The 27409-nt window shown below is 36.0% G+C and overlaps 1 protein-coding gene across 4 annotated transcripts in view; it reads right to left on the bottom strand.

The window, feature by feature from the left end:
* Positions 1-206: 206 nt before the first annotated feature.
* Positions 207-27409, bottom strand: part of CDK19 (cyclin dependent kinase 19) — a 92193-nt gene continuing 64990 nt past the window's right edge. For 2 of the 4 annotated variants that reach the window (XM_087718646.1, XM_087718648.1), the window contains exons 7-14: positions 25930-26061; positions 17120-17263; positions 16448-16517; positions 13838-13910; positions 12794-12891; positions 10003-10081; positions 7144-7437; positions 207-1923 (exon numbers count right to left, since the gene is read on the bottom strand). In XM_087718646.1, coding sequence (XP_087574772.1) covers positions 1777-1923; positions 7144-7437; positions 10003-10081; positions 12794-12891; positions 13838-13910; positions 16448-16517; positions 17120-17263; positions 25930-26061 — 1037 coding nt within the window. In that variant the 3' untranslated portion in view covers positions 207-1776. Of the gene's footprint in view, positions 5317-7143; positions 7438-10002; positions 10082-12793; positions 12892-13837; positions 13911-16447; positions 16518-17119; positions 17264-25929; positions 26062-27409 lie in introns of all 4 variants that reach the window. The other 2 variants (XR_015697074.1, XM_087718647.1) reach the window with 2 other exon arrangements.

The following is a 27409-nucleotide window of genomic DNA, read 5'->3' as shown; positions in this document are numbered from 1 at the left end:
CACCTGGTCTTTTGCATATGAAAATTGCAAAAAAGACCTCACTTAGGAGAAATACCTCCAAGACTTTGAATCATGCCATTTGGGGGAACAAGGGATGTGTAAAACTTTTGAGAGATCTGTGAGTAGAAGAGGAAGGTTGTAAATACAATTGCATGTCATATTTCTCCTGCAGTCCAAAGTTTACAGATTTCCCATCAAACACCTGCTTGACTTCAAACTTTTTATTATTACAAATGTATAATATTTTATTTTTAAAAATCCACACGGAAACAATTCAAAATAATTACAACAAAAATTAAAATACTGCCGATGTAATGAATGAAAACATAGTTTTTAACAATCTATCGAGAGCAATGTAAGGACATTTTAAAAAGCACAAATATTTAATGAGGGCAAAGTTTGTTGGATTCTCTTAATTGCAAATGCCCAGTACAACAGTTCTAAATTTTAAGCCAATTATTAAACAGAGCCAGGAAAGGTAAACTTTGCTGGGGGATGTTAGGAACTAAATTCTCCATATACTGTACATATCTCTACTAACCTTTCATCTGCACTATTTAAGCAAGGCCAAGTTTGGAAATTAGGTTGCACAGTTCCTAAGTAACTAGTTTACTATTCTTATTACTTATCAATAAGAAAGCCAATTGAGATCAATATTGCTGATAGTGGGTAAAAAAAACCCTCCAATGATTAAAGTTAGGAGCAGGGAGGATCTTGTATCCATTAAACAGTGAGCCTGGAGATGTTTTTTCTAAGAAGTTAAGACATAGACTCATACAAACAGTTATATCCCTCTACATCTTTCCTCTGATGAAATTGTTCCCACCAACAGCACCCTGTGGAGTGATTGGGGAACTCTCAAAAGCCTGGGGGGACACAAAGATTAGAGAAAAAAAGGTTTGCCTCAATAACACTTTACTGATGAAAAATATAGTGATGTAATCATTTCTATTTAAGTGTGAATGTGGCATGGAATATTAACAAGTGAAAATACAATTCTCCACTGGGGACATTGAAATATCTACTGCAACTGTCTAATTGTCTGTCTATCCATCCATCCACATCTTCAACAGGCAAAAACTACATTGGTAATCATGGATTATTACTGAACTGAAGAGACATTAAAGAGGACACAAAAGGATATAACAAAAACAAATGCAAGAACTAAAGGTGAATATGTGAAGTAATGCATAAAATTGAAGGCAGGCAATCTTCCACAAATAGTAATACATGAGCAAATAAAACAAACAAAAAGACAAACTACTTACAGATATAAAAATTATTAAACTGCTGTTCAAAAGGGACACTTTCAGTCCACATTACGTAATACTTTTTAGTGTCTACTGAAGACAGATATTTTTTTGAAAAAACAAATTAAATAGAATTAATTTATTACTAAATATGTAGGAGATAACAGTGCATTAAAAGACTCCCCCCCCGTCCAATAAAGCAATACATATTACTCTGATGGCAAAACAAAGATTACACATGATCTTATATACAGTATGTTTATTTTTGTCTTAAAACAGTTATCTTTACTTAATGTTGCTTAAGTACCATCAATGAAGATTATGAAGGGGAACTAAGCTTATTACGTTTATATAAAATATTATACATAATCAAATACTTCAAGCTTCCACTTCCCTAACAACAAGATGTCCTCCCAATCTCCCCCCTCCCCGGCCCCCTCCCCAACCAGGTACAGTGTCACAGATACAGTGCAGGACTTGCAGGTTTCACATGATTCTTCCTTCATTACGCAGTCTGTGTTACCGTTCATGTCATCCCTGCTTTGCTAATCCAATTTTCTTGGCCCTTTTCTTTGAAAACCAGAGAAGAGAAGCACTGCAGAATTCTGTAGCAAAACTGGTCAATTGCTTGATGTCCACTTCCAAGAGCCAATGAGATAGCGACATGAAAACACTAGGTTTAAAACAAAGCTGCACAGTTATGAACATTTCTGGTTCCTGTTTCCATAACATACAACACATGATTTATTATACAATGTATTTTGATTTGTTAAATTCCCCTGAAACAAAGCTATCTCACTTTAGCCCTGCAATGCATGAGACACTCATCATATTATACACAAATAGTTCACTCCTATAGGCCAAGTATGCCGCAAAGCCAAGATACAAATAGAGAATGAGTGCAGTAAACATTTCAAAAGTGTAAACCTATACTTTCATCTATTCCCCTGTCAATGCTTATTTGGAAGGCCATGAAGTATTGAGCACAGCTACATATGTATGCACAGACGTTGCAGGGAAATGGAGCACAGCAAGCCATTATTTTCCAGCAAATATGCAAATATATGAATACAGAGTATAAACATGGCCATATTCAAGGGGATCGGAAGCTCATGGAAATAAAGCACATTCAACACAGGTTATCACACTGCATGCACAGAGGAAGCTATATTTTGACAGAGCTCACAATAGTTGCAATTGCAACAAGAAAAAGGCTGGAGTAGCAAAAAGAAAAGTGGTTGCTCATAAGCTGGTCAAAATGAAATTTAATAATCTTCTCAGCTGCTGACCAGATATTAGCTTGAATGCAGTAAGACAGATAAAATTGGAGACGTATGAAAGAAAAGGAATGTTTTCACTGAAGATTTGTATGGAAGACACAAACTCCATCCAACAAAACTAATTTAGACACATGATTGATGTGCTAAATATTACAAAAAAAAATTAAAAAAATTTTTTGGGGGGGAAAGATCCAGTTATATTTCTTCTAAAATAAATTCCTTGTTATTTCATGAATCCGACACCTCTATTACACTTAAAATCAAATTTTCCCCTCCAAGCAACTGGATCCACTGTCTAATTTTTTTTATTACTATTTGTTTATTTATATCCCGCCTTTATTATTTTTATGAATATCTCAAAGCGGCAAACATACCCAACAAAAATTTATATTGCAGTCTTAGTATAAAGTTTTAACTTTTGTTAAAAGGTTCTTATATATAAAAAGAAGAAAAAACCACGAGGCATAAGCTTATGCTGTATAGTGTAAATGCCCATAAAATGCCTATATAACCTGGTTTCTTCCTCCATATCATTTTTTTAATAATTATTTTTAAAATACTGAGTGCTGCTTATTGTATATACTCTAAAGTATATATCCTTTTACATTTAGTGCAATAAAGTTAGGGCCTTGTATGCTTAAAAAGCTTCCACACCATAATGAGCCAAATTCCACACAAGGAAATTGAATTCTACAATTTGTACAAACAACACAAATTTGCATTGATATCTAATTATTCCACTTTAAGTAGTTGTGGGGAAGTAATAGTGATTACCCCTGGAAAACCCTATTCAGTCGCATTCCTTCACATTCTAAAATGTTAACTAAGAAATGTTTAGTTCATACATAGAAAGACAGAAAATCTAGTTTTAAAAAAAAGTCAGAATATGGTGAATTCAACGATGAATTCTAGATTTCTGAATAAAGCACACTACCTTATTTATGTAGTTTTTTAAAGAAATAGATGGGGGAGGAGTTGCTTCATAGTCTATGTTGCTTCTGTTCACAGATACTATAACTAGTAATTAGACAACAAGTCTCCAACATATAGGATCTGTTCATAAGCTTTGTTATTTTTCATGTGAAGTGCTTGTCCAGGATCACAATATTACTTCAGGACACTTCAAGTCAAATCTTAGGGCAGAGACAGGCAACCTAGTGCCCTCGTTCAGGTGTCCTAAACCTTCATTCTTAATCATCTTAGCTAGCACAGCCAATGGCAAGGATTATAGTCCAAAACACTGGAAGAATAGCATGGAGTCTATTCCTGTTTTAGGATTAAAAAAAAAAACATTTCAGTATAGCATATCTTATCTATCACATCTAATCTGGATCAATCACTGCAGTGACACAACAACACCAGATGTGTATTGTACATGAGAAGGCCAAGCAACTTCAATACATTGTTCAGCTACTTCTTTTTCAGTATTTGATCTGCTTCAACTGGATAATGAAGGAATAACAGCAACATCAATAATGGCTTCTCAAGGTTCATGATTGCAAGCCTTCTGCAACTAGGCAGATACCAATGCAAGAACAAAATTATTAGTCTTTTAAGGTGCCACAGCACATTTTGTTTGTTTTTGCTGCAAGTTTCAAAAATCAAAATTCACTCAAAGTCTAGGTAAGAAACAAATGAAAGATGCACATATATATTAGAGTACACTTTGTCCCTCTACCCGGCCTCCCAAAGGAGTGGCAAAGTCTCCTTTGCCCTTTATCCCATTGATGCTGAACCCCTATTGTAGAGATTCAACACAGAGCAAAGACACCACTGCAGGTAACAGATAACCACTAAAGAAGACACTATAGACAAATTTGTTCTACTGGAACCACAAAAGTTGATGTCTTCTGCTTTGCTTCCATACCTTAATATAAAGCAAAGCTTCAGTCAATTCACTTGGAAGAAAATGACCAATCATCTATGGGATGCTCATCTGAATGATAAAAGAAACATTCATAATCTTCTGTTTGGTGTTCAATCCAAACACATAACATGTAATAGCTGCTGCAGAGACTTGGGTTGAATATTTTTCTTTTCTTCTTTTTTTTAAATATCTCATCTGAAAACTAGACTACTAAAAAGATAATAAAATACTCTGGAATAGTAAAATCTGCTGTTCTTGACATCCATGAGCAAAAGAGTAATATCCTGTGAAAATAACATAGTGCTTTTAAAAGGTGCATTATACCTGTATAGCTAAACTGGTCTGCCTAGTAAAAAAATTAACTATATACACGCTTGAAAAGCCCAGGAGTTCAAGATTCCAAAAATTTAAAATCCTGGTAAAAGGATTTGGAAAAGGTTAGATTTATGGCAATTACTACAACACGAGAAAGGTGCACCAGGAATCCTTCAACAATTCCATAGGTTAAAGAAGTTTAAGTGCTTGGTTCAGATCAGATCGAGTAACCACAATGGAACACATGCGAAAGCAAGCTGAAGGGAAACTTCACAAGAATCTCCTTTATGGCAAAAAAGGATAAAAACTGTCTCTTGTTTTAAAATAATTAGTAAATAAAAAGTTTGTAATTCTAAAATCTGCATCACAATTTGCATTTTTTTTTTGGTTCTTCTCATGGTTATGAACTTCATATTGCTGGAGTCCACTCATTGTTAGTTCATTCCTTTCTAACACCCTTTATGAAGTCTCTTTAGTACCGGTGAGATTGGTGGGACGGATGGTACTGAGAACTCTGCTGAGATGATGTTGAATAGCCCATTGTATTCTGGGACTGAGAAGATCCCTGAATGTTGCTTTGGTAACTCAGGCGTGAACTGGAGTGCTACAAAAAAAGCAAAAAAATAAATGTTTTTATGAAGCAGAACTGTTTTCATAAAAGAGAGGGTGGAGGATGGGCATAAAGAATTATTGCAGCAAGCTCCCTCTCATTTTCTTTAGATGGGTTTAAGTACAGAAATGAGACTGTCATGTCCGTCTTTCCCTGTCTTCCTAACTTCTGCTTTGTCTATGGAATATTTAGCTATTAATATATTAGCTGGTAATAGAGAAAACTTAGGTTGAATAATTAAGTCAGATGCTAATATTATGCTAATATTAATCTATCATATCTTTAATCTTTGAAGCTGGGTTCATAAAACTGGATTTGACAGTGAAGACAAACAAGACACTAGTGAACTTTTCCTTGAAATCTATGTATAACCAGAGCCTCAGATGCACATCTTCTTGCACAGGGAGTCTAATATTTTAACCATACCGTTACTGTTCCCATGCAAACCAGCTAACCAAATCTTTCTAGATTAAGGTGGGACTACATTCTGAACAGCTAACTAACTCTCTGAAGCAAAATCATTGTATAAGGCAGAGATGCATATCCATGTGCTGCCTACATTCCCACAAAGTCGAGGAATGGCCCCCAGATTACCATCCAAAATTTGTTCAAAGTTTAGTGACATCATATATGATGTGTGTTTGCAGCATCAGTAAACAAGCAAGCTTAGCCATGTTTCAAGCATGTTGGTTATGGAGAAAGTTTTCCATTCCATAAAATGCCAATTGGAAAGCATGTTTGATATTAGCATGCTTAAATATAGAAAACAAATTGTCCATGTAACAATTTATATTGAACAAATAAAATAAAGATGGTTTGTCTTTCTCTTAAAGCCACCCAAAGAGGAAAGTACCAAGATAAAGATAATGAAAACAACCAGGGGAATGAAGAACAGGATTCATAAAATTCAATGCACAATATAAAGAAACAGCTTGATGACAGAACTTGATAGACCTGAATATATGTACTGATACTTCTGTATTAACTTTCTAGAAACCATTTAATGAAAATACATGCACATATACACACATACTATTATTTGTGACAGCTAATATATTTTAATTTTGTGAAAATGAATGTATCATATGACTGTTGTTGCAGTTACCATGGCCAGATGAAATCATAAACATGCTAGAGATAATACACAGAGCCCAGTGGAACAGACACTAAAGAGTCACAAGAGAATATTACTCCTTGTAACTACAGAGATGATTACCATCAACATGTAACGACCAGACTCCTGCACTCAATATTATGAATTACTTTCCATAAGCATTATATTTCAATGTATTTGATAATAACAATACAATGCATTTCCAGTCATTATGCTCCATGGTAGTTAAGAATTATGGGAAATGGTCCAATATCTTTACCAATCAAATGGCTGGGCAAGGAAGGATATAGAATTACTGTCTCTTTGATACCTGTAACTACCTGTGAATATTAGCAACACTTTATAATAAACTTTACTTGTGAAACTTTATAGTACTATCAGCAAAAAAAAATGCAAAAAGCTTCACCTCACTGAACTGGACCTTATAATAAAACAAAGGGTATTGTTTTGATTAACTGTAACACCTGTTTCTCAAACTTTGAAAACTCTCTTGAGCAAGATTTACCTAGAAAAGTGGCAATAAATTATTTCTTATTCAGGAATACATGCTTTCATCCATACACACATTCATAAATTGAGCAGGGTCCATAAAAACATTCAAGTTCTACGACAAGCCATTCTATGGTGGCGTTTCCTAACCCATTTCCCCTCAATCCTTGCAAAGCAACCAAGGAAGATATAAAGAAGAGAGGAAAAAAGGAACATACTTGATAGTCTGAAGGCATGACAGGCCCGCCTGAATTCGTGCCTGAAGGCCCAAGGCGTGGTTTCTTGTTTGGAGGCACCTGGTTGAGGCCGGAGTCCTGGCTGTGCTGGAGACCTGCCCCAGTCCCGCCACCTCCTGTCCCGCCACCCCCCGCAGTTCCATTGGTTTGGGTGCTGTTTTGCTGTTGAGGTGCTGCTTGCGGCTGTGGTTGCTGCGGCTGCTGAGGTGCTGCTTGCTGTTGCTGTTGCTGCTGAGGTCCTGTTTGTTGCTGATGTTGGTTCTGCTGCTGTTGATTCTAGATCAAATCCAAGGTAAGGAGAGAGAGCTGGGATTATCATGGAGTTTAGTCTTAGGGTAGTTCTTATTCCACAGAGCATTTCTAGAAATGTACACAAGCAATACACTGGCTCAGTAAGGTTGATATAATGTTTAGAGACCCTAAGGAGATAGGAACATCTGTACTAGGATGAGAAAGGCTAAACTTCACTGAGCCATAAATCTTTTATATAACTGGCTGACCTTCTCTTGCTCATCTGATATCAGATTGCTAATTGAATCAAGGAAGACTGTGTAGACTCCTTAGGAAAATGCATGGTATAACGATAAGCAAGCTTATAGTTTAAATTCTATATTGGATTCCCTCTTTTGGTAGGTGCTCTCCATTTATTCAGCCATTGTTTGAATGTCTTTTAAACATATTACAGTGGCCATCTTTAAAAAAAAATGAGTTAAAGTATATGTGACACATATGTGCCTCTTAAATGAATATAGTTCTTTCATTGCCTCACCAATTTCTTCTGACTACCCTATATACACACGATAACAGGTTTTGCTTGTTCCTTCCATTTTTGAAACAATGGTATGGTTGAACATATTTATTTTTAGAGCAAAGACTACAAATAATGGCTTTTTAAAGATTCGTGTTGCTTTGCTTTCTACTTTCATATCTTCTTCCATCAATTATTTAAAAAAAGAGCCAGCCTGGTCCAGTGGTTAATGCAGTAGGCTAGAAAGCTGGACATGGTGAGTTCAAATCCTGCCTTAGTCATGAAATCTACCTGGCTGATCTTGAGCCAGTACTTCTCTCTTAGCCCAACTCATCTCACAGGATTGTTGTTGTATGAAAACAGGAAGAGAAAGGTGTGTTGGATATGTTTGCCACCTTGAGTTATTTGTAAATTTATAACTGATATAACTAAAAAGAGGACAAAGGAGCAGCAGAAAGTTTGGAATAGTCTGAGGACAAGAAAAGAAGGCAACGTAACAACAAACCTTAAGCAAATCTAAAGAGTCAAACTAGATGATTATTCTTTTAACATTTGGTCCCAATGTTTGTAGACTTTTGAGTATAAACTTTCAGGAAAGTAAGTGCAATTAAATGTTGAGGTATAACAATGGCCAAACAACCCTTTTAAACAAAAGGCTTTGAAGTCAATATGTCTTTTTCCATATGCCTCAATGCAATAAAGAACTTTCACTGTGAGATTAAAAAAGAAGAACACAAACCAAATAAAATTCCTCTCATTAATTATGCAACTCTGTTATCACTGCCAAGAATTACAATTAAAGCCATATTTATACTTTTACTATAATAGATGACATAATATTCAGGAACGATACTGTCCTATGGGAAATGCCAGCTAGAACTATAATCTGCATTTGTGCATTAGTCAAAGAATATGATTGTGATGTTGCCCCAGGCCAAAATAGCCGATGGAATGTAATTGGTTGAAATTTAACCAGCTGGAGCCATTTGTTAACATCTGCAACAACTAAACTTATTTACATTCTGTTTTAGAATTCAGCAGACTTAATGTCACAGAAAGTGGCATTTTTCCCCCTTAAATCTCAGAATCAAAACAGGAAGCTTCTTGGTTGTACTAGTCGCAGGGGTGTCAAACTGATGTGTCACACGCAGCCACACCCACAGCTCCATGAAGAGAAAAAACATTGCGATATGTCACGACAGCAACGGGACACCACAAGTTTGACACCCATGTACTAGTGATACTGTTTTTAGCTGTTTTATATTTTAATTCTTATGATTGTTTTCATTTTATTTTAATTCTGTTTGCTACCCAGGGTCACTTGTTGAGATGGGAAACCATATGAATTGAATATATAAACGAATACAAACATATGTCTGAAATATTATTTCATGGGAACAAAAGGAAATCATTTACTAGAATATTTCATGTCCTGAAACTTTTATACTCATTCTTAACAGACTTTTGGCTTGCTCCCACTATTTTGATCTTTGATAGTATGAAGCCCTTCTTGAAGTTTCTAATTTATTTTATTTTTCTCTCTGCTGCCATAGGAACATGGGGCATTGTTGTACATCAACAGGGACTTTCCATCTAAATTACCTATACTGAATAGCAGTAGTTCTTCAGGGTCTTCAAGGTTGGTACCTGAGCCTTTTTAATGAGAAATATCAAGGACTGCACCTGGACCCTTCAGAATGCATGATCTTTTGTCACTGAGCAATGCCCTTCTTATATCATCCGCCTACTCACACAGCATCACTACAAAAAACCCCATCAGAATATTTATTGCCAATTGATGACTTTTTAAATACATTATTAGTATATATGGGTTTAAGACCTTTCCCTTTTTTATTCCAGCTATATGTTACTTCCATTATCTAAATTTACTAAAGATTATTCAGATTTAAGCAATCTAATTTCTTATAATTATCACATATCAACATGCAGTTCTTTTTGAGTATGTCCCATGACATTGCATTACAATCATATTGACCAGAAATCCTGGTCAGTAACCTTTGATATTCTATAAGCTTTCCCCCTCAGAAACATCATTATTTTTTACTGATGGTAACATGGTCTATGAACTATACCTTATCACCTTTTTCCTCTGGCTCATCTTCATTAAGAAATTCTCGTTTGGGATATGGAATCTGGCAACCAGCAAAAACACTGGAACAGAAGAATACAGTGGAATTGCACCAGTATATGTTAGCTGAAATCTTACATTTATTACAAAACTTATTAGAGATCAGATAAATTTTGGACATCTTTAGCAGAAATGTGATGAAATGAAAAATATTTGCATTCATTTTAATATGGTCAATATGTTGTTACACACAGGACATATTTGCACAAACTATGGCTAGAAATCACTAATGTCTTTCTTCCTGAACTAATCATAGTGATTTCAGGTTGATGTTTGATTATTTTAGTGTCCTTATCTTAAGGTGTTTTATTGTACATGTTAAAAGCAGCTCAGAGTTTCATGCCCTCTATGACAATTATGGATCTTTTCCAATTAGAATTTGACTCCACATTTACAACATGTTACACACATAATTTGATAGGTGGAACTGATGGTGAGGAATCCCATGTGATTCTATTATCATGGACAAATCACTTTCTCATCAGTATTAAATTGATGTCTGCCATAAATCTGCAGTGATGGAAGATCTTTTCGAATGTTCCTGTAAGTGCTTGATAGATCCATTACAAAGATGTTGACTGTGACAATATTGTTAATGCCATGGCAGTGATGCATAACGTAGTCCATGTGTTTGTCACTATTCCTCTTAAATACTTCTCCCCTCTCACAATGCTGAATCAGGCCCCCAAATTTAACAATAAATGTATAATTGTAGAGTAATGATATGCAAGTGGAGGAAATTTTAAAATATATAAGAGCTAGAACAGAGTGAAGACCATTTCAATTTTTATGTCAGATTTATAACATCAGCCTAGATTGGAAGCAAACAGAAAAATTAAGATGGGAATGTTCTGCTTCTTTTCCATGCGACCCGGAAGAAGGGTCAGACTGAGCTTGTTGATTATTTTGAAAATAGCTAATAAATCTCTTATCAATCTGAGAATCTAAACCTACATTCTGTTCTACAGCACAAAAGACAATGAAAAATGCTTAATTTTCTACCTCTGCTTTGGATTAGAATGTGATATTGAAATTGGTTGCCTTGATGTATGGTCTCGATCAGAAATTGGATGAGATTACAGTAATTCCTGCAAGTTCCCCTGGATCTCTTGATATCTTTCAATACCTTTTACCATGTGAACAATCTGGTAGAACCGAGAACTGAGCCTCAGGGGCATTTGTGCAGTAGTTTCTGTCCTTTCTGTTGTGTTGTGTCCAGTAAGTGATCCTGGGGAACTGTTCAAACTCTAGGCTATTGAAGCCCAAAAGGTTCCATATTGTTCTCCATGCTTTTCAGCATCTATAGGGAGTCCTTGAATTATGATCATAGTGGACTCCAGAATTTCAACCGTAATTCATTTTGGTCACAATCACATGGATTGAACTTAATTTTACAACCATTTTTACGATGGTCATAAAACAAGGCACCATAGTACTTAAGCAAATCATGTGGTCATAAGCAGCCATGTGGTTGTTAAGCAAACCCAGCATATCTGGAAGGCATTTTTTGCTAGAAAACAGCAAAAGAATTTGCAAATCACAGCCATGTGATGGCAAGACATTGCAACCAGTTGTAAATAGAATGCAGTTGCCAAGCACTTCAAATGTGATTACTTGATCATGGGAGTGTGGGGCCACAGCAATTATAACTTGGAGTACGGGTTATCATTAGCTTTTTTGAAATCTGTTGTAACTTTGACAGTCATTAAGTAACTGATTGTAACTTATGGACTACCTGTACTAATATTTTACAGCAACATACGTTAGTAAAAAAATAATAATAATAACTGAATTGTTTTGTTGCACCAATTTATGTGCATCAGAAAATTCATTATGAAAAAGGCTGTTTTTTCCTATTTCCTTCAAAAAAACCATCAGCCAAAAGCACTAATAATTAGGTATTGGTACCAAGATGGTAGCACATACCATTTTCTTTATAATCCTCCCAAAATAATATAAAAAGTATATAATTATTTTTGAGAATATCACTCAATATCAGTCTTTCATTCATATCAGTTGAAAAACACTAAGTATGTGTAGCATAAGAAGAATTTTTGGTTTGAAGTTTCTATCTAATTTAGCATTCATTTCAAAAAGTGTTTCTAACATAACTTTAGCATTACTGATGCTTAAAAAGGATTTAGCAAATAATATTTTCCCCATCAATAAGCCTTTATTACCTCACTGAACAAAACAGATCTAGTGTACTCATCCTTTAGGGTAAAATTCAAGTAATTTACTATGCAGTCCTATCCGTGTTTACTCAAAATGATGTTTCATATATTAAAAGGATTTAATACCCAGTAAAAGAGCATAGAAATTGAAGCAAACTTGCTGGGGGCAGGGGGGAAATCCAAAGAAAAAGCTGATAATAATGTCATGTACGGCATCTATCACCTCTGCAACATTTCCTCGAAAGCTGTAAATTGTAGTGAAATCTTTCACTAGCATTAAAAAAATGTTTATAAATGACTGGAGTATATTCCATCTATTTCTACATTCAATTCTGTTTAAATATAAATGTCCCTACTATGCATACTACTTTAAGAATGGAACCTTGGGTAATCTATTATTATAAAAATATTTTATGTTATAAAATGAATATTTCAGAGATATAATCAAGCACACATTACGGCCATTATTTTATTTTAATATAAGTTTAGAGAGTTATTTGAAAAGTAAATTATGTTATACAGCAGTGGAGGAAGGGCTACAAAGAACAGGGAAAAACATACTCTGATGTAGGCAATGGGTCTTCCTGGAAGTAAGGATCCTGCAAAGCTTGCTCTGAGGTAATTCTTTTAGTCGGATCCATAGTCAGAAGTTTTTGAAGCTGCAAAGAAGCCAGCTTGTATGAATTTCTCAGTAAAACTCAATGACATGCATTATGTATTTAGTTTTATGACCAATAATACTAAAATAAAACAAATACAAATAAACTTATGGGATTTTATATACAGAAAATATGTATCATATAGTTAAAAAATCAGAAAACATAAACTAGAAAACCTAAAATGTAGAAGTCTCCCTTACACTGATCATAGCCCAGCACGAAAATGGGAAACAATTCTGGCAGGCAATAGGATCTGATCTGATCTAAGCTTCATTCCATCACACAGGTTCGCCCTCCATCTAAACATGGAGCTAACAGAAGGCTCCTGTTATACTAGTTCTCCTGCCATAATTAATATTCAGAAATGGAAAGTAAGTTGTTTGGATGAATTTGGCAATAAATGACAGAACCGTATGGAGCATCTGGCTCAGACAAGGAAGCTGAGTAGATGACTGGCCCAGCCAGTATTTTCAGCTCAGCCTATGCCACATGGTGTTTTAGGGAGAAACGGAAAGCAAAGCATGCCATTTTTTTTTTTTACAATTTTAAAAGAGGAGATATAAACCTAAAAATTAGTTAATACATGAATTATTAAGTATTATTATTGTCAGTGTAGGTAAAACTTTAAATAATATGAAAAATACTAGGATATTCTGGCCACTGGAAAGAATTTAAGTTCTTTTATGCATTATATTTTAGATCTGTACATCTTAAACCTCATTTTCTCCCAGAATATAGTAAAGGTGCCAAGTTATATATCCTTTCCCTGAGACCAACGTCTCTGAATAGAGCTTACTTCTAAGGAGAAATATAAAGGTTCACGCTGTTAACTTTACAAAACAAAAAATTACTTCAGCAGCAACAAAGTTTTCTTCTACTGCTACAGTATTTGATACTAAGAGTTTAACTTACTTAAAAAGAAAAATAAAGCTTCTATGTCACTTACCAAAAGGAATACTTTGCTATCAGGCTTGACTTTGTGTTTTTCCATGTATTTGAGGAGGCTACTATTGGCATATCTGAAAAGAGAAACATTGAACGAAATCAAAAGAATAATGTAGCATCCAAATTTTTAAAAAAAGTTTTACTACATGTTAATTACATTTCACAAGCTTTTATTTCCTGGTGCATACAATGAACCACATACCACAGATAGCAGTGGCACCTTTTATTAATATACAGGTGCCAATCCCATTTTATCTGATAAAACTAATCTTGAAATAGGCTCTACTGTGGAATAATTAAAAGAGTTATAAAGATACACTAAATTAGGTTTCTCTCATGTATCGTAATGTGCATGTATATACTTCAATTAATACTCCTTTTTAACAAAATCTGAAATGACTAATGTGAAAATAACAATTAAAGCATAAAAGCAATAGGCAGCAGAAGCCAAGGTAATAAAATACAGGTAGATATGGAGTCTGATAGCACCTTCAAGACTAATCAGCTTCATTGGGACATATGGTAATCTTTTGTGAATAGCAACTCACTTCTTCAGATTCACAGAATGCAAGTCCACACATAGATCTGTGGATGTGAACTGCAAGAATGCTAATGCCCAATAAAATCAATTACTGGTAGTCTTGAAGGAGCCATTATATTCCATAACTACCTTGTGTCCATTGAGTAATGCATATCTTCTCCCCTCACCAAAGTTAATAAAATTAGAAATAAAAATTTAAACAGAAGCATATATTCTGAAAATGCAGATGAAATCTTATCCAATGCTTAAGAAAAGTAAGATAACATCTAGACTATCATACATGGGTTGCAAAACTCCACCAGAACAACAGCAAAGAGATACAGAAAGCAGTGCAGATTTTAGAAACCAGATATGGCAGTACTACCTAAGAAAATAGGGTCGACCATGCTCAGGAATGAAGTGTGATAATCTGAACCTTTGTTTTATTCATCAACACAAATTCCAAGAGGTAATAGAATATCTGGAGAAGGGCCTCCAATAAAGATTTTATTTGCCAGGCACATAGCCCAATAATCAGCATCTATGACTCTCAAAGTGTTAAAGATGATGGGAACTGAAACTGAACAACTTGTGTGAAGGGCACAAGTTGCTACATGTTGATGTGAGTCTGGAAACAATGCAACTCTCTCAATACTGATATAATTTACTGTCCCTGTTAGGATCTAATTCTCAACTTCTAAACAGAGCAACTAAAAAGCAATTATCCATTAAACTAGATTACTGAAAAAAGAATCTTTAAATTTGACCTAGGGTTCATTTTGATACTGATCATAAATTCTTTGGTTGATCGTTTATTCATAAGGACACAGGCAGTTAATAGCATGTATCTGCCTTAATAAGCCACTAATTTACACCTGGACTCTGGCTGGTGATCCTTAAATTCCAGGAAAAAAATTGGTGTCATATGACAGAAGGCTGCCCCATTTCTTCTAAAGTAGCTGAAGGACAACCTGTACATCAAATGATAGTAATCTAACTGGAACATAGAAAGCATTTGTATTTTAAGACTCAAAAAGGAATCTCAGCAACCATTTCAAGTTACAACAGCTTTAAAAAGGAAATGTATAAGTCCGTGATGGTGAACCTATGGCATGCGTGCCGGAAGTGGCACGCAGAGCCATCTCTCTGGGCACGTGAGCCATTGCCCGTTGCTCTTCTGGGTTCCGGCATGCCGGTCTGCTGGTCTTCACATGTAGGGGAGCAAGGGAAACTGGAAGAGCAGCTGCCCGGTGTGCATTTGTGCTCCAGGAAGATGATCTTCCGGTTTCTGGTACACACATGCACACTGGCCAGCTGGACTTCACTTGCACATGCATGCCAGAAACTGGAAGACCAGGTGGTTGGTACCCATGCATGTGCTGGAAACCGGAAGATCATCTTCATGGCACCCACATGCACACCGGGCGGCTGCTCTTCCGGTTTCACGCATGCACATGCATGCTCCCATTTCAGCACTTGGTGCTGAAAAGATTCACCAACACTGGTATAAGTGGTCCTTGAACATGTGGTCTGCAGCAACCCTGAAGTTGTGTGATAACAATTGGGGCACTTGGTAACTGGGGCACACATATGATGGTTGCAGCATCCTACAGACATGTGACTGCTATTTCCAATCTTCAAAGCTGGCATTAAACAAGCAATCAATGGGAAAGCTTGCAGGAAGTGAAAGTCATGGTTACGGCACACATGCTTAATTGACATTATAAGCTGGGCATGGTAATGTGATGTTTTATTTCATATGACTGTGTTGTTTAGTTGCCAGTTTCAATTGCAGTTGGTAAGTGCATGTATAATAGCCACAACTCATGGTTTAGAATTATGTATTGTAATAAAAATCTCAATATGACTTACTCCCTCTTTCTATAAAGAAATGGTAATTGAGATTTAGCATACTGTCTAAATTAAATTACTTTCTTGGTTGTACTGAATTTATCCCATTATATAGAGAAGGATGAAACTTAATGTCCAAACATCATGCTTCTTCTTACTACCAAACCTCCCAAATAAAAATAATAAAAACTACCGATAATTATATATTTAAAATATAATGACCAGAAATATATAACTTACGTTGTTCTTCTAAAATCTTTTTGAAGTGTAGGATACTCTGGCATTTTCCTAATGTCTTCCCAGTCTTTATCTTTGTAAAATAAAAATTTGGAAAATGTTAAAGAAGCCCAAGATAAGCTACTGGAAACAGTCAATTCTATATTCTATAGTCGACTCAGTATTCTACAGTAACTTGACTTAGAAACATTAATGAATAACTGTTCAAAGTTACCACGGCACTGAAAAAAGTGACTTATGACAGTTTTTCACACTTACACCTGTTGCAGCATCCCTGTGATTATCTGATAAAAATCCAGATGCTTGGCATCTGGCATGTATTTATGATGGATGCAGTGCCCTTGGGTCATGTGACAAGCAAAGTCAATGGGGAAGTCAGATGCACTTAGCAACTGCATTACTAACTCAACAACTGCAGTGATTCACTTAATAACTATGACAAGAAAGGTCATAAAATGGGACAAAACTCATTTAACAACTGTCTTGTTTAGCAATGGAAATTTTGGGCTAAGTTGTGGGCTAGGTTGAGGGCTACCTGTTCAAGCATATGAATTTGCTGAACAAAAGCCATGAGAAAATTGTATTTGAATGGAATACATGAAGAAAAAAAATCAATTCATTGAAAACAATCCAGATCAAAGATTTCTTATAATGTTTTAAGGGTCACTGAATTACCTGCAGGAAATCCCATGACACTAAATATGCGATCAAGCTGATCATGATGAAAAGGATTGCTTGTTTTGATGTCTTCCTGACGACAGTGAAATATAGGTTCTGAAGTCAATAACTCAGCAAATATACAGCCAATAGCCCATATATCTAGGAAAGAAAATAAGATATAAAATTGAAAGAGTTTTTTAGAAAATAAAATATTACATTTAACTATTTGTCACAGTAGGTATATAACAGTCAGACAAAAAAATTAAGTAGTAGTATTATAACAAGACAAACAAATCATGCATAAATTTCACTTGAGAGCCTACTTCAAATGAGTAAGGTATTACCATATTTTCATTTAAAAGTTTATATTTTTAACAGCTCCCTTGGCATGAAAGAGTAGACAGAATAAAATAAAATAGACAAAAATGCTATTCAGCGCCCATCCTATTTTACTTAGAATCATCAACCTCCTACATCATTTTGGATGAAACAATCCTGTTTAGAGACTGGATCATCTCAAGAACACCACAAACACCACAAACTGTCTCCAATTTTCCCAGAATGGCATAAGTCTAGGAAAGGTTCATAGCTCAGAAGGAAACTGTAAGTTCTACTCCTGCCTCAATAAATTTTGCACATCCTGCCCAAGGATCTGCTGATACAGTTCTAAGGAGGATTTACTGAGTCTGTCATTAGTACCTCAATAACTGTCTGCTTTGGCATAGCAACCAAACAGGACAGGTACAGACTTCGAAGGATAGTTAGGACAGGGGGAAAAAATCACCACCAGCCTGACTTCCATTGAAGATCTGTATACTGCAGAATGAGAAAGAGGGCTGAGAACATATCTACAGACCCCTCACATCCTGGACATAATCTTCTACTTATAAGGGCTTTGTGTGGTCAGTAAGGTCTTGTGATAGGTCTTTTTGATGGGTCTTGTGATGGGTCAGGTGTGAGTTGTGTCAACTGAAGGCTATATCATTTCACATCTTTTCTCATTTTTCCTACTATCTTCTCCTATTTGTTTCTAATGATTTAGGATCCATGACCTATTACTTGCTGTTTATAGCTACACTGTGATCTTATATGCACTGGAGACAAATTCCTTGTGTGTCCAATCACACTTAGCCAATAAAGAATTGAATTATGTTGTGTTGTCTATCCTATCCTACCCAACCCTAACCTATTCATGATCTTGTAGTAATGAATTCCAAAGGTTAGTTATGCACTGAGGTGGTGCAGTGGTTAGAGTGCAGAACTGCAGGCTACTTCAGCTGACTGCTAGCTGCAGTTCGGCAGTTCAAATTTCACCGGCTCAAGGTTGACCCAGCCTTCCATCCTTCCGAGGTGGGTAAAATGAGGACCCAGATTGTTGGGGGCAATATGCTGACTCTGTCAATTGCTTAGAGAGGGCTGTAAAAGCACTATGAAGCATATATAAGTCTAAGTGCTATTGCTATTCCTACCTCTTTTATCTCTTCTCCTTCCAGGTAGCTGCAGCAAAGGATTCGTGGTACCAATATTTTAAGAGGAAAAAATTTCCCCCAATTGTTTTCTCCATGTCGTGCATATTATGCACAAATATACAAAATTCTAGTTTTTTTATCCCAGAGAGTTTGCATGCCTTGATCATTTTAGTTGGCTTTTTCTGCACATTTTCCAGCAGTTTTTCTGCATAATATTCCAGATGTGAGCACAAAATTCCTCGTAATTTTTACTGTTATTAGAAACATTTATTTTTAATGGATTTACTGGTTTTTAATATTGTAAACTGCCTCAAGTCACCTTTAAGTGAGATGGATGGCAAACTAATCTAACAAATAAATAAGCAAATAAAGATGTGTACAAAGAGATTACCAAGTTATGAGTTTTACTTGCAATCTCTTTTCTAATGATCCTTAGTATAGAATTTGCCTTTTTCATAGCTGTTGTCCAACATCTTTACTGAGTTGTGGCCTCAAGATACTTTTCTTAGTTATAGGCAGTTCAGATCACATCAGTGGACTGTATGTTCAGACAAGAGTTTTGGCATTGTGCATTGCCTTACATTTACTAAAATTGACTCTATTTGTTATGTGGGTGACCATTCACCCCAGTTTAAAGAGATCCTTCAGAATCCTTTCACAATCACATTTTCAATTTGCTACTCTGAATTGTTTGATATCATCCACAAACATAGCCAGCTTATTATCTGGAGTCTGTGGTAAGACAGAGCTAAGCATCTTTTAGCTAGAGATGACAGATGGTGTCAAATTGTGAATAGAAATCTCTAGTGAGTAAACAGGAGCTAAGAGAAAGTACTTCCAAAGCTTCAATTTAAGGTTGCACTCTATGAGAATCATGTTAGGGATTAGTCAGGACATCTAGCCAGAAAAGCATACTGGGAAAATAAAAAGCATTTATTTTACTAGGAAAATCTAATACGTTTATTTATTTATTTTTTCAAAATCTAGGACTGTTCCCAACTACTGTATTTTTCAGAGTATAAGACACACCTTTTTGTCTTATACTCCGAATGTAGTATGAGCCATACCTGAGATTGGCCAGATTGGGAATATGGATGAAGTCCCGCTAACTTTTGATGTGCCATCAAACAGGACTGTTGATGTCAAAGGTGCCAAAAGCACAACTGTAAAAACTACAGGACATGAGAAGACACATTACACAGTTGTGTTGTCCTGCTGTGCAAATGGCACCAAATTGGCACCAATGTTAATATTTAAAAGGAAAATCTTCCCAAAAGAAGAGATTCCAAAAGGTGTTGTGTGCATGTCCATGAAAAAGGATGGATGGATAAGCATGGCATGAAAGTATGGATTGAAAAAGTGTGGTCCAAACGTCCTGGAGGGCTTCTGAAAAAAAACAGGTTTATTAGTGCTTGACCAGTTTAGAGCACATATTACTGACAACACTAAGAAAAAATTCAAAGAAGTGAAGACCAATCTAGCTGTAATTCCTGGGGGGTCTTACCAGCCAGTTGCAACCTCTTGATGTTTCCATCAACAAGCCATTCAAAATCTACATGCGAGACGAGTAGAACAAATGGATGGCTGCTGGTAATCATCCTCTGACACCCTCTGGATTAATAAGGAGGCCCACTATCACTCAAGTTTGTGAATGGGTGAAAACCTCATGGAACTCAATGAAGGATGAAACTGTTACACAATCCTTCAAAAAATGTGGCAATAGCAGTGCCTTAGATAGAACTGAAGATGATATCATTTATGAAGGTAGCGAAGAAGAAAGTGATTGTGACCAACTGAGCTTCCTAAATTCTGACACCAGTGACGAAGAGTTCTTGGGGTTTCCAGAAAATTAGAGGAGTGCTTGAACCTTCAAGTCTCTCCTCTTTTGTTAATGACAGTGATGATGGTTCTTAATACTGCTGTTGATTTTACAGAATTGTAAAAAGTATACATGGTTGTAAAAATTCTGCTATACCGGCATTTTATTAAATAATACATTACTACACTATTTGGTTCAGAATACTTTTTTCTCTGTTTTCCTCCTCTAAAATCTAGGTGCATCTTATATTCTGGTGCATCTTATACTCTGAAAAATACAATAGTCACAATCTATATCAATTGCAAAGAAGAAAAAAGTCCTTACACGGTATCTATCTCTTGGGTAATGAACAGTTTGAAGATTTCCTATGAAGTAAGTTTATATAAATGGGTTGGAATAATGGATTAAGAATATGATACCTTGAAATCCCATAGATTCCCACAATGGGTCTCCAAAACCAGCTTAGATGATTCTGCCAATTCTCCCTACAACTCTTTGGCACAATCAACTATGAATGCTACCAGTCATGTTACTCTAGGAAAATCCCCTTCTATTGCTGATTTATCAAGATGCAAGTGATAACCCTGTTCCTTTAAAATGCCTGGAGATCTGTGCTATCAGTTAGATTCCTTTCCCAGAATGAGACTCTCTGGCTCATTAAGAACTTTCAAGATTTTCATATATCTAGATTCAAGACTTAGAAAAAAACTTGAAAGAAAAAAAAGAAACAGTTACTTTTTGAAAGGAATGAGCTAGAAACTGCTCCATCAGCTTCAGGGTCTCAACAAATGCGCATACTTCAAAACAGATTCACATAACTTAGATCTCAGTCCATAAAACAAAAACCCACATAGTAGTTGAGGCTAAAGGTGCAAAAACCATGTGTAGTTCAGGAGGTTTAATGCTACCTAATGGTAAAAACATCTGCCTTTTGCGCAAAAAATGAATTATTCCTCCTCCACCTGCTTCTCACAAGAACAGGAGCTATATTACAACTAGCTTCACTAGTGTTAGTTTTCTGTCCAACTTCACTAATTTTCATCTTGGTAATTGCTGGCTGGAGGCTTTGCTCTGAACTTGTCTTCAGCCAGCCATAATGGGGGGGGGGGAATACTGAAGCAGAAAGCAAAGACAAAATGGAGGTTGCCTTTTCCATTTTTAAAACCCAGAGGGGATATTGACCCTCTTGATTGGTTTCTTGGCCTTTGATTTTTCTGGGTTTCAATTGTTTCAGTCTAGATGGACGGGTCTACTAACATGTCTTTTTAATCTTTCTATGTCTGGATCTCATGAAACAGAATTTCTGCACATTCATTACAGCTAATACACGTGGGGTGGGGATGTAGGAGAAATCAGACTGCATACCAGCATCATTGGTGTGTGTGTGGGGGGGGAAATCTACCATAATTTTAAAACTCTGGAAGGGCAAATTAAGTTGCTAAATTGGATACTGAAAGACTATATTTTCTGAAATGCTACATTTTCCATGTGCCAGATCAACTAAGTACAAGTAAAAGGAACTCAATGAACCAATAACTCTACTTTGGGTAGAACTTGACAATGAAGGTATATTAAGAAGGAAACCTTCATAGGATTGCTGAAGAAATTTGATCACGAGCCTTCTGAAGAGAAATAAAGATACTATGGTTGTACAATTTGTTGTAAAGAGGTGCTTTTGGAGTATACATGAAGCATCTCTCTTTGAACTGTTGAAGCAGTCACATCATTTATTAGGTTCATGTGGCTGCTTCACAAACTTTTCAACAATAATGACTTGCATGAATCATGAAGTCCAGTTCATGGCATCCTGAGCAATCTTATCTATATTCAACAAGTAAGCAAGACTTTAGCCAGGATTTTCCCCCTTTAATTAGTCTATAAAAAGAATTTGAAAAATCCCTGCAGGACAAAACTGTGAAGAATTCAATGTTAGTGAAAAATTATTCTTTGTTACCTTCACCATCTCAAAATAAGCTTGATAATTAGCTTTAACGTGTTTTTGTCCAATTCAGTCCAAGTCATCTGCATTCTATATCTTTGTTTCATTTTCATCACCAATGACTACATTTTATATATTGAAAGTATTATCTTGTTTCTGCATGTAATTCTGAAGCCTCACCCAAAAGGTAGTGGGTGTATCTTTTAAATAAGTAAACAAAAAGAGCAGCATATGAGCCTGGGCCAAGAAAATAACTCGAGAAACTGTCTCAAGCCGCTCCTACCTTCAGACAATAAAATTAAGTGCTGGCAAAAACACATTCAGACTTGCAAGATTCTGTTATTATATAGTAGTCATAGTAAAAATAGTGTTGAGCTATATGGCATTGGTTCCTAAGTCTGCTTTAACATTGTGGGGCCAATAGTAACCTTGTTATCTCCATGTCAGTGTGTCTGTCCTGTCTCCCCCTTATCTAGGGCTTGCTTGAGAAATTTTCTCAAATTATTTTCTTGGTCTAGGCTCAAGCCCACTTATCTGACTTTTCCTTGGTAATGACTCTTCCTCCTGTCCTTCAAATCCTATATGTTTGATTGCCTTCTACAACATCAAATCAGAAGATATAAATTTCCTATTCCAATATAAACTGACAGTGTTGGAGAATGCATTGATCAAGAATAGTAGTTTAACTTATTATGAAGTATTTATCTGGGCATCAGAAGACAGGCCCAATGTTCCCATTCTATTTAGGAGGGGAAGTAGATTAATACAGTATATCCAAGCGACCGAAGGGTTGACATGTTTATATTACCATACTGTTGGGAAATTCCCAGTCAGGCAGGGAGAAGGGATCAAATAGGGAACTAGCCTTGAATTGCTGCATAGCCACAAGAGGCAAGTTCCAAGTTCCATGGAACCTTATCTAGCTGTTCCCAAGAGAAGGCAAGCAGTCTGGGGAGAATCTTGTAATATAGATAGAACACAATAAAGTTCTTGACTTTTCACAAGTGGATTTGCTTGCCTGTGCCTGACATATGCAAGATCAAATGTTTACACCTTATTCTTCCATTCTCATATGTTTTATCAATTGCAAGAGTGGAATATGCAATGCAGGAGAAATATACAGCTGAATTCAACATACAGCTGAATTCAAAACACTGAAGGGAAGTAAGTTCCTCTACAGGCAAGGAAGAAATATTAAGTTTTCTACAAAAAAAAACCCAAAAAAACAAGCTAGACTCATCTCTAATGACTGAGAATAGGAACATGAGGCCTCCCGAAGTTAAACGGTTCCTATTTCCCTTACCCTTTAAAGAAAGTTCCCAAATTTTTACCTAGAAAAACAAGATGTCCCTGGTAGTTACTAAGGCTCAACAGAGACTTCATTTTCTTAGAGTTCTGAGGAAAAATCAGGTGGAACAACGGCTGATGACCTCTTTCTATTGGTCTACGATATAAAATGTCCTTACATACTATATAACAGTTTGGTATGCTGGTTCAACAGCTGTGGACAGGAAGGCATTACAGAGAAAGATTAATTCGGCACAAGAAACCATTGGTTGCCCCCACTGGGTGACATAGCCAGGTCTCGTTGTTTCAACAGAGTTAAGGAAGATGCTTAGGGATGATTCACATTCTGGTCAGTGTCCTTTCTCACGTTTACCATCAGACAGAAGACACAGAAGTATAGCCAGTCAAACAGGTTTAAAAACAGCTTTTATCCATGGGCTGTCAGACTCCTAAATACAACTACGTTCACTCCCTGAATACATGGAAACGTGACTGGTTTCTCCCTAATTACTTGTATAAGGACCATTTGCTATATTATTCATGTTGTCTTGTATTTTTGTTATGGATTGCACCAGTAGAGGCTAAATCAATTTTGTTGTATATATGTAGAATGACAATAAAGATGATGATGATGATGATGATGATGATGATGATGATGATGATGATGATGATGAGTAGTAGTAGTAGTAGTAGTAGTAGTAGTAGTAGTAGTAGTAGTAGTATTTTTTCAGACAAATTTTGGATAATTTTCAGTAATGGACATGGCTCTGGGGCATCCATTTTGGATCAGCAAGGATAAAAAGAATGTTCAGAATAGACCTATGATTTTTTTCCTGATCTTGTAAGATTAGAGACTTAGATCCAATAAGAAAAGAAAGGCAAGCAGAGAAACTGAAAGATGATTCCCTCCCCATCCCAAGGAACATTTAAATATTTCTTAAAAGTACAAGATTAATGAACCAAGATTATTTTACACCCAGAATATTTCTTAACCACTAGGATTCAGGAATCGGAATAGAGGAAAATTACTTTTTAAAATCCATGTCTCATGTTTAAATTCAACATTCTGTACATGTACGCAGGATCACATTTATAATAATATTACTTTGAAAAGGGCATAGACAACGAGAAAAGGAGCATGACAGAATGGAAATGGAAATTTTAAAAAATTCTTGGTCCTTCTTCTGCCACATACATATTTCTGTTTTTTCAAATAAGAATTACTAATACACTAGGCAATAGAGTCCAATGGCAGTATCTCCAAAGCATATATAATGACTTCATTAATATATCATAGAAATAGAAGAACCTGAATAAATCATAGAAATAGGACTACCTGAATGATATTCAGAATTCTACATTTTCACAACTCAAGTAAGAGAGCCTACCTGTTCCACAGGTTACCTCACTGTTTAGCTGTCTCTATGTCATTCCTGAACATCTCCCCCGCCCCCATTATTTCCTTAGAGAATCAGACACATGGGCTATTCTTTCCCAGGATAAACAATGCAACGTCGAGTGTGGAAGAGGAATGAGTAATAATAAGCCAAAAAAATTAAATATATGAGATAGCTAACAACAAAGGAGGATGATCTCTGAAAGCAGTCATGTAATTACTGTAGATAATAGTTCTGCAGTAGTATCAGTCAGTTCAGTCAATCAAATAAAATTGATAGATAAACTACTAGAAGATGATTACTAAGTGGCCATTAGAGGAGCATGATCTTATATGGCTGCATCAGCATAGTATATTCTTCAACTCTTCAACTCCAGTAGGTTTTAAAATTATCGGCAAAAAGAAAATCTTCTTAAAACAGGCACCACCAAAATTTGTCAGAACTGCAACCCCAAAATTCTCAAGGGCTTCTGTTGGCTGGAGAACCTGGAAGTTGCAGTCCATATATACTTGGACAACCCAGATTGGTGAAGGTAGACAGAGGAAATAATTTGATAAGAATATTTTGCTCTTTTTCCTGTAGATACAGATGGTTTCTGGACAGAGACGACCTAAAACACAGGATCTTTTACACCAGAAGACCAGAAAAGGAAATGGCTGTTGGATATTTTGGAATAAAAAGATATTAAGTCTGATAGAAACACATTCAAAAAATTTGGGAAATATTCTCCAATAATGGTAGTTTTTAAGGTGGGCATGCTTTGTATGAATTAACAGAACTGTATTTTATTTCTGAAATGGAGTAGATATTTAATGTATTGAACTACTTAAGAACTTTATAACTCTTACATTTATTATGCACATTGATAATACTGATAGTTATTGAGCTATATTTTTTTAAATCAAAACACTTACCAATTGCCTTAGTGTAGTGCCGTGCCCCAAGTAACAATTCTGGAGCTCTATACCAAAATGTCACCACAACTGGGTCAAGGTCTGCCAGGGGCTTCAGAGGAGAATTGAATAGCCTTGCAAAACCCATATCAGCTGCAAAATAATCAGTTTTTGTATTACACCAAACAAAACTTTTCTAAAATAAATTCTTCTATACCGCTATTCCTGATATTATCAATGCCTCATTTATCTCAAATCTAAGCCAAGTACACAATCTTACATTGCTGCTCTATCTAGAACTTTCCTATAAGACCTGTTTGAGGATATTATTATTTCCTCCCATCCCAAACAATGTATTTGCATGGACAATATTACTCAAAACTTTACATTAGAAATGCATTTCATCCATGCTAGCAGCTACAAACATTCCCTATTGCCACTCCCTTAACAGCATAAACTATAAGTGCTTTTGAACATGTGTGTTGATTTGAATTGACTTCATCAATGAAGATAACACCATTGTTTACTGTATTATATCAAATATGTCATAACTTAAGCTAAAAGAAATGTTCCGAGTAACCATTAGAAATATAACTGCCTTATGCAATTCCAAACACTTTGCCATTATTAAAACAATGTATATTCTTGTTCAGATTAATAGACTTGATATAAAACTTGTACAGTCAAATATTTTAATATCCAGCATAAAGTACATATAAGGCTGATATTCATGACATTCAGGACAAAAAATATGGTTCGTGACATGCAGAGCACAAATGAACCACCTGCAGTGCATTCAGAAAATATTCAGACCCCCTTCATTATTGTCAATTTTGTTATGCTGCAGCCTGATTCTACAGTTGTTGAAATTCATTTCTTTCTCATTAATCTACACTCAGTACCCCATAATGACAGAGTGAAGGGGGTCTGAATACTTTCTGAATGCACTGTATACTGCAGGCTAATTCTGCTGACTGCCATGAGTTCAATTCTCATCAGCTCAAGGTTCACTCAGCATTGCATCCTTCCGAGGTCGGTAAAATGAGGACCGAAAATATTGGGTGCAATATGCTGACTTTGTAAACTGCTTAGAGCAGGGGCCCCCAACCCCCGGTCCATGAACCAGCAACTGGGCTGCGCAAACAAGTGAAGCCCCATTTGTGGGATGCAGGCAGCACACGAACCACAGCCCCTCCGGTCCTCGGAAAAACCTCTCTTCACAGAATGGGTCCCTGGTGTCAAAAAGGTTGAGGAGTCACTGACTTAAAGAGTGCTGTAAACACTGTGGAACGTTGTATTAAGCACTGTGGAATGGTATGTAAGTCTATTGCTATTGCTATATGTGGTTCTATAAAATAGCTGTTCTTTATCACAACTGTTTTCTGAAATGCTGTGCAATCTAAAAAAACAAAGCTGTTTTATAGTAGGCAGGACAGAGGTGTGTTGCTCCTGGTTTGGCCAAACTGGTAGTGATGATTTGGCCTGAGTCGCAGAACCAGCA

This window comes from Thamnophis sirtalis, unplaced genomic scaffold, assembly GCF_051295495.1.
Source record: "Thamnophis sirtalis isolate CommonGarterSnake01/CBP01778 unplaced genomic scaffold, rThaSir2_p1.2 scaffold_6, whole genome shotgun sequence".
Classification (NCBI taxonomy): domain Eukaryota; kingdom Metazoa; phylum Chordata; class Lepidosauria; order Squamata; family Natricidae; genus Thamnophis; species Thamnophis sirtalis.
This window is presented reverse-complemented; position numbering and strand designations above follow the sequence as displayed.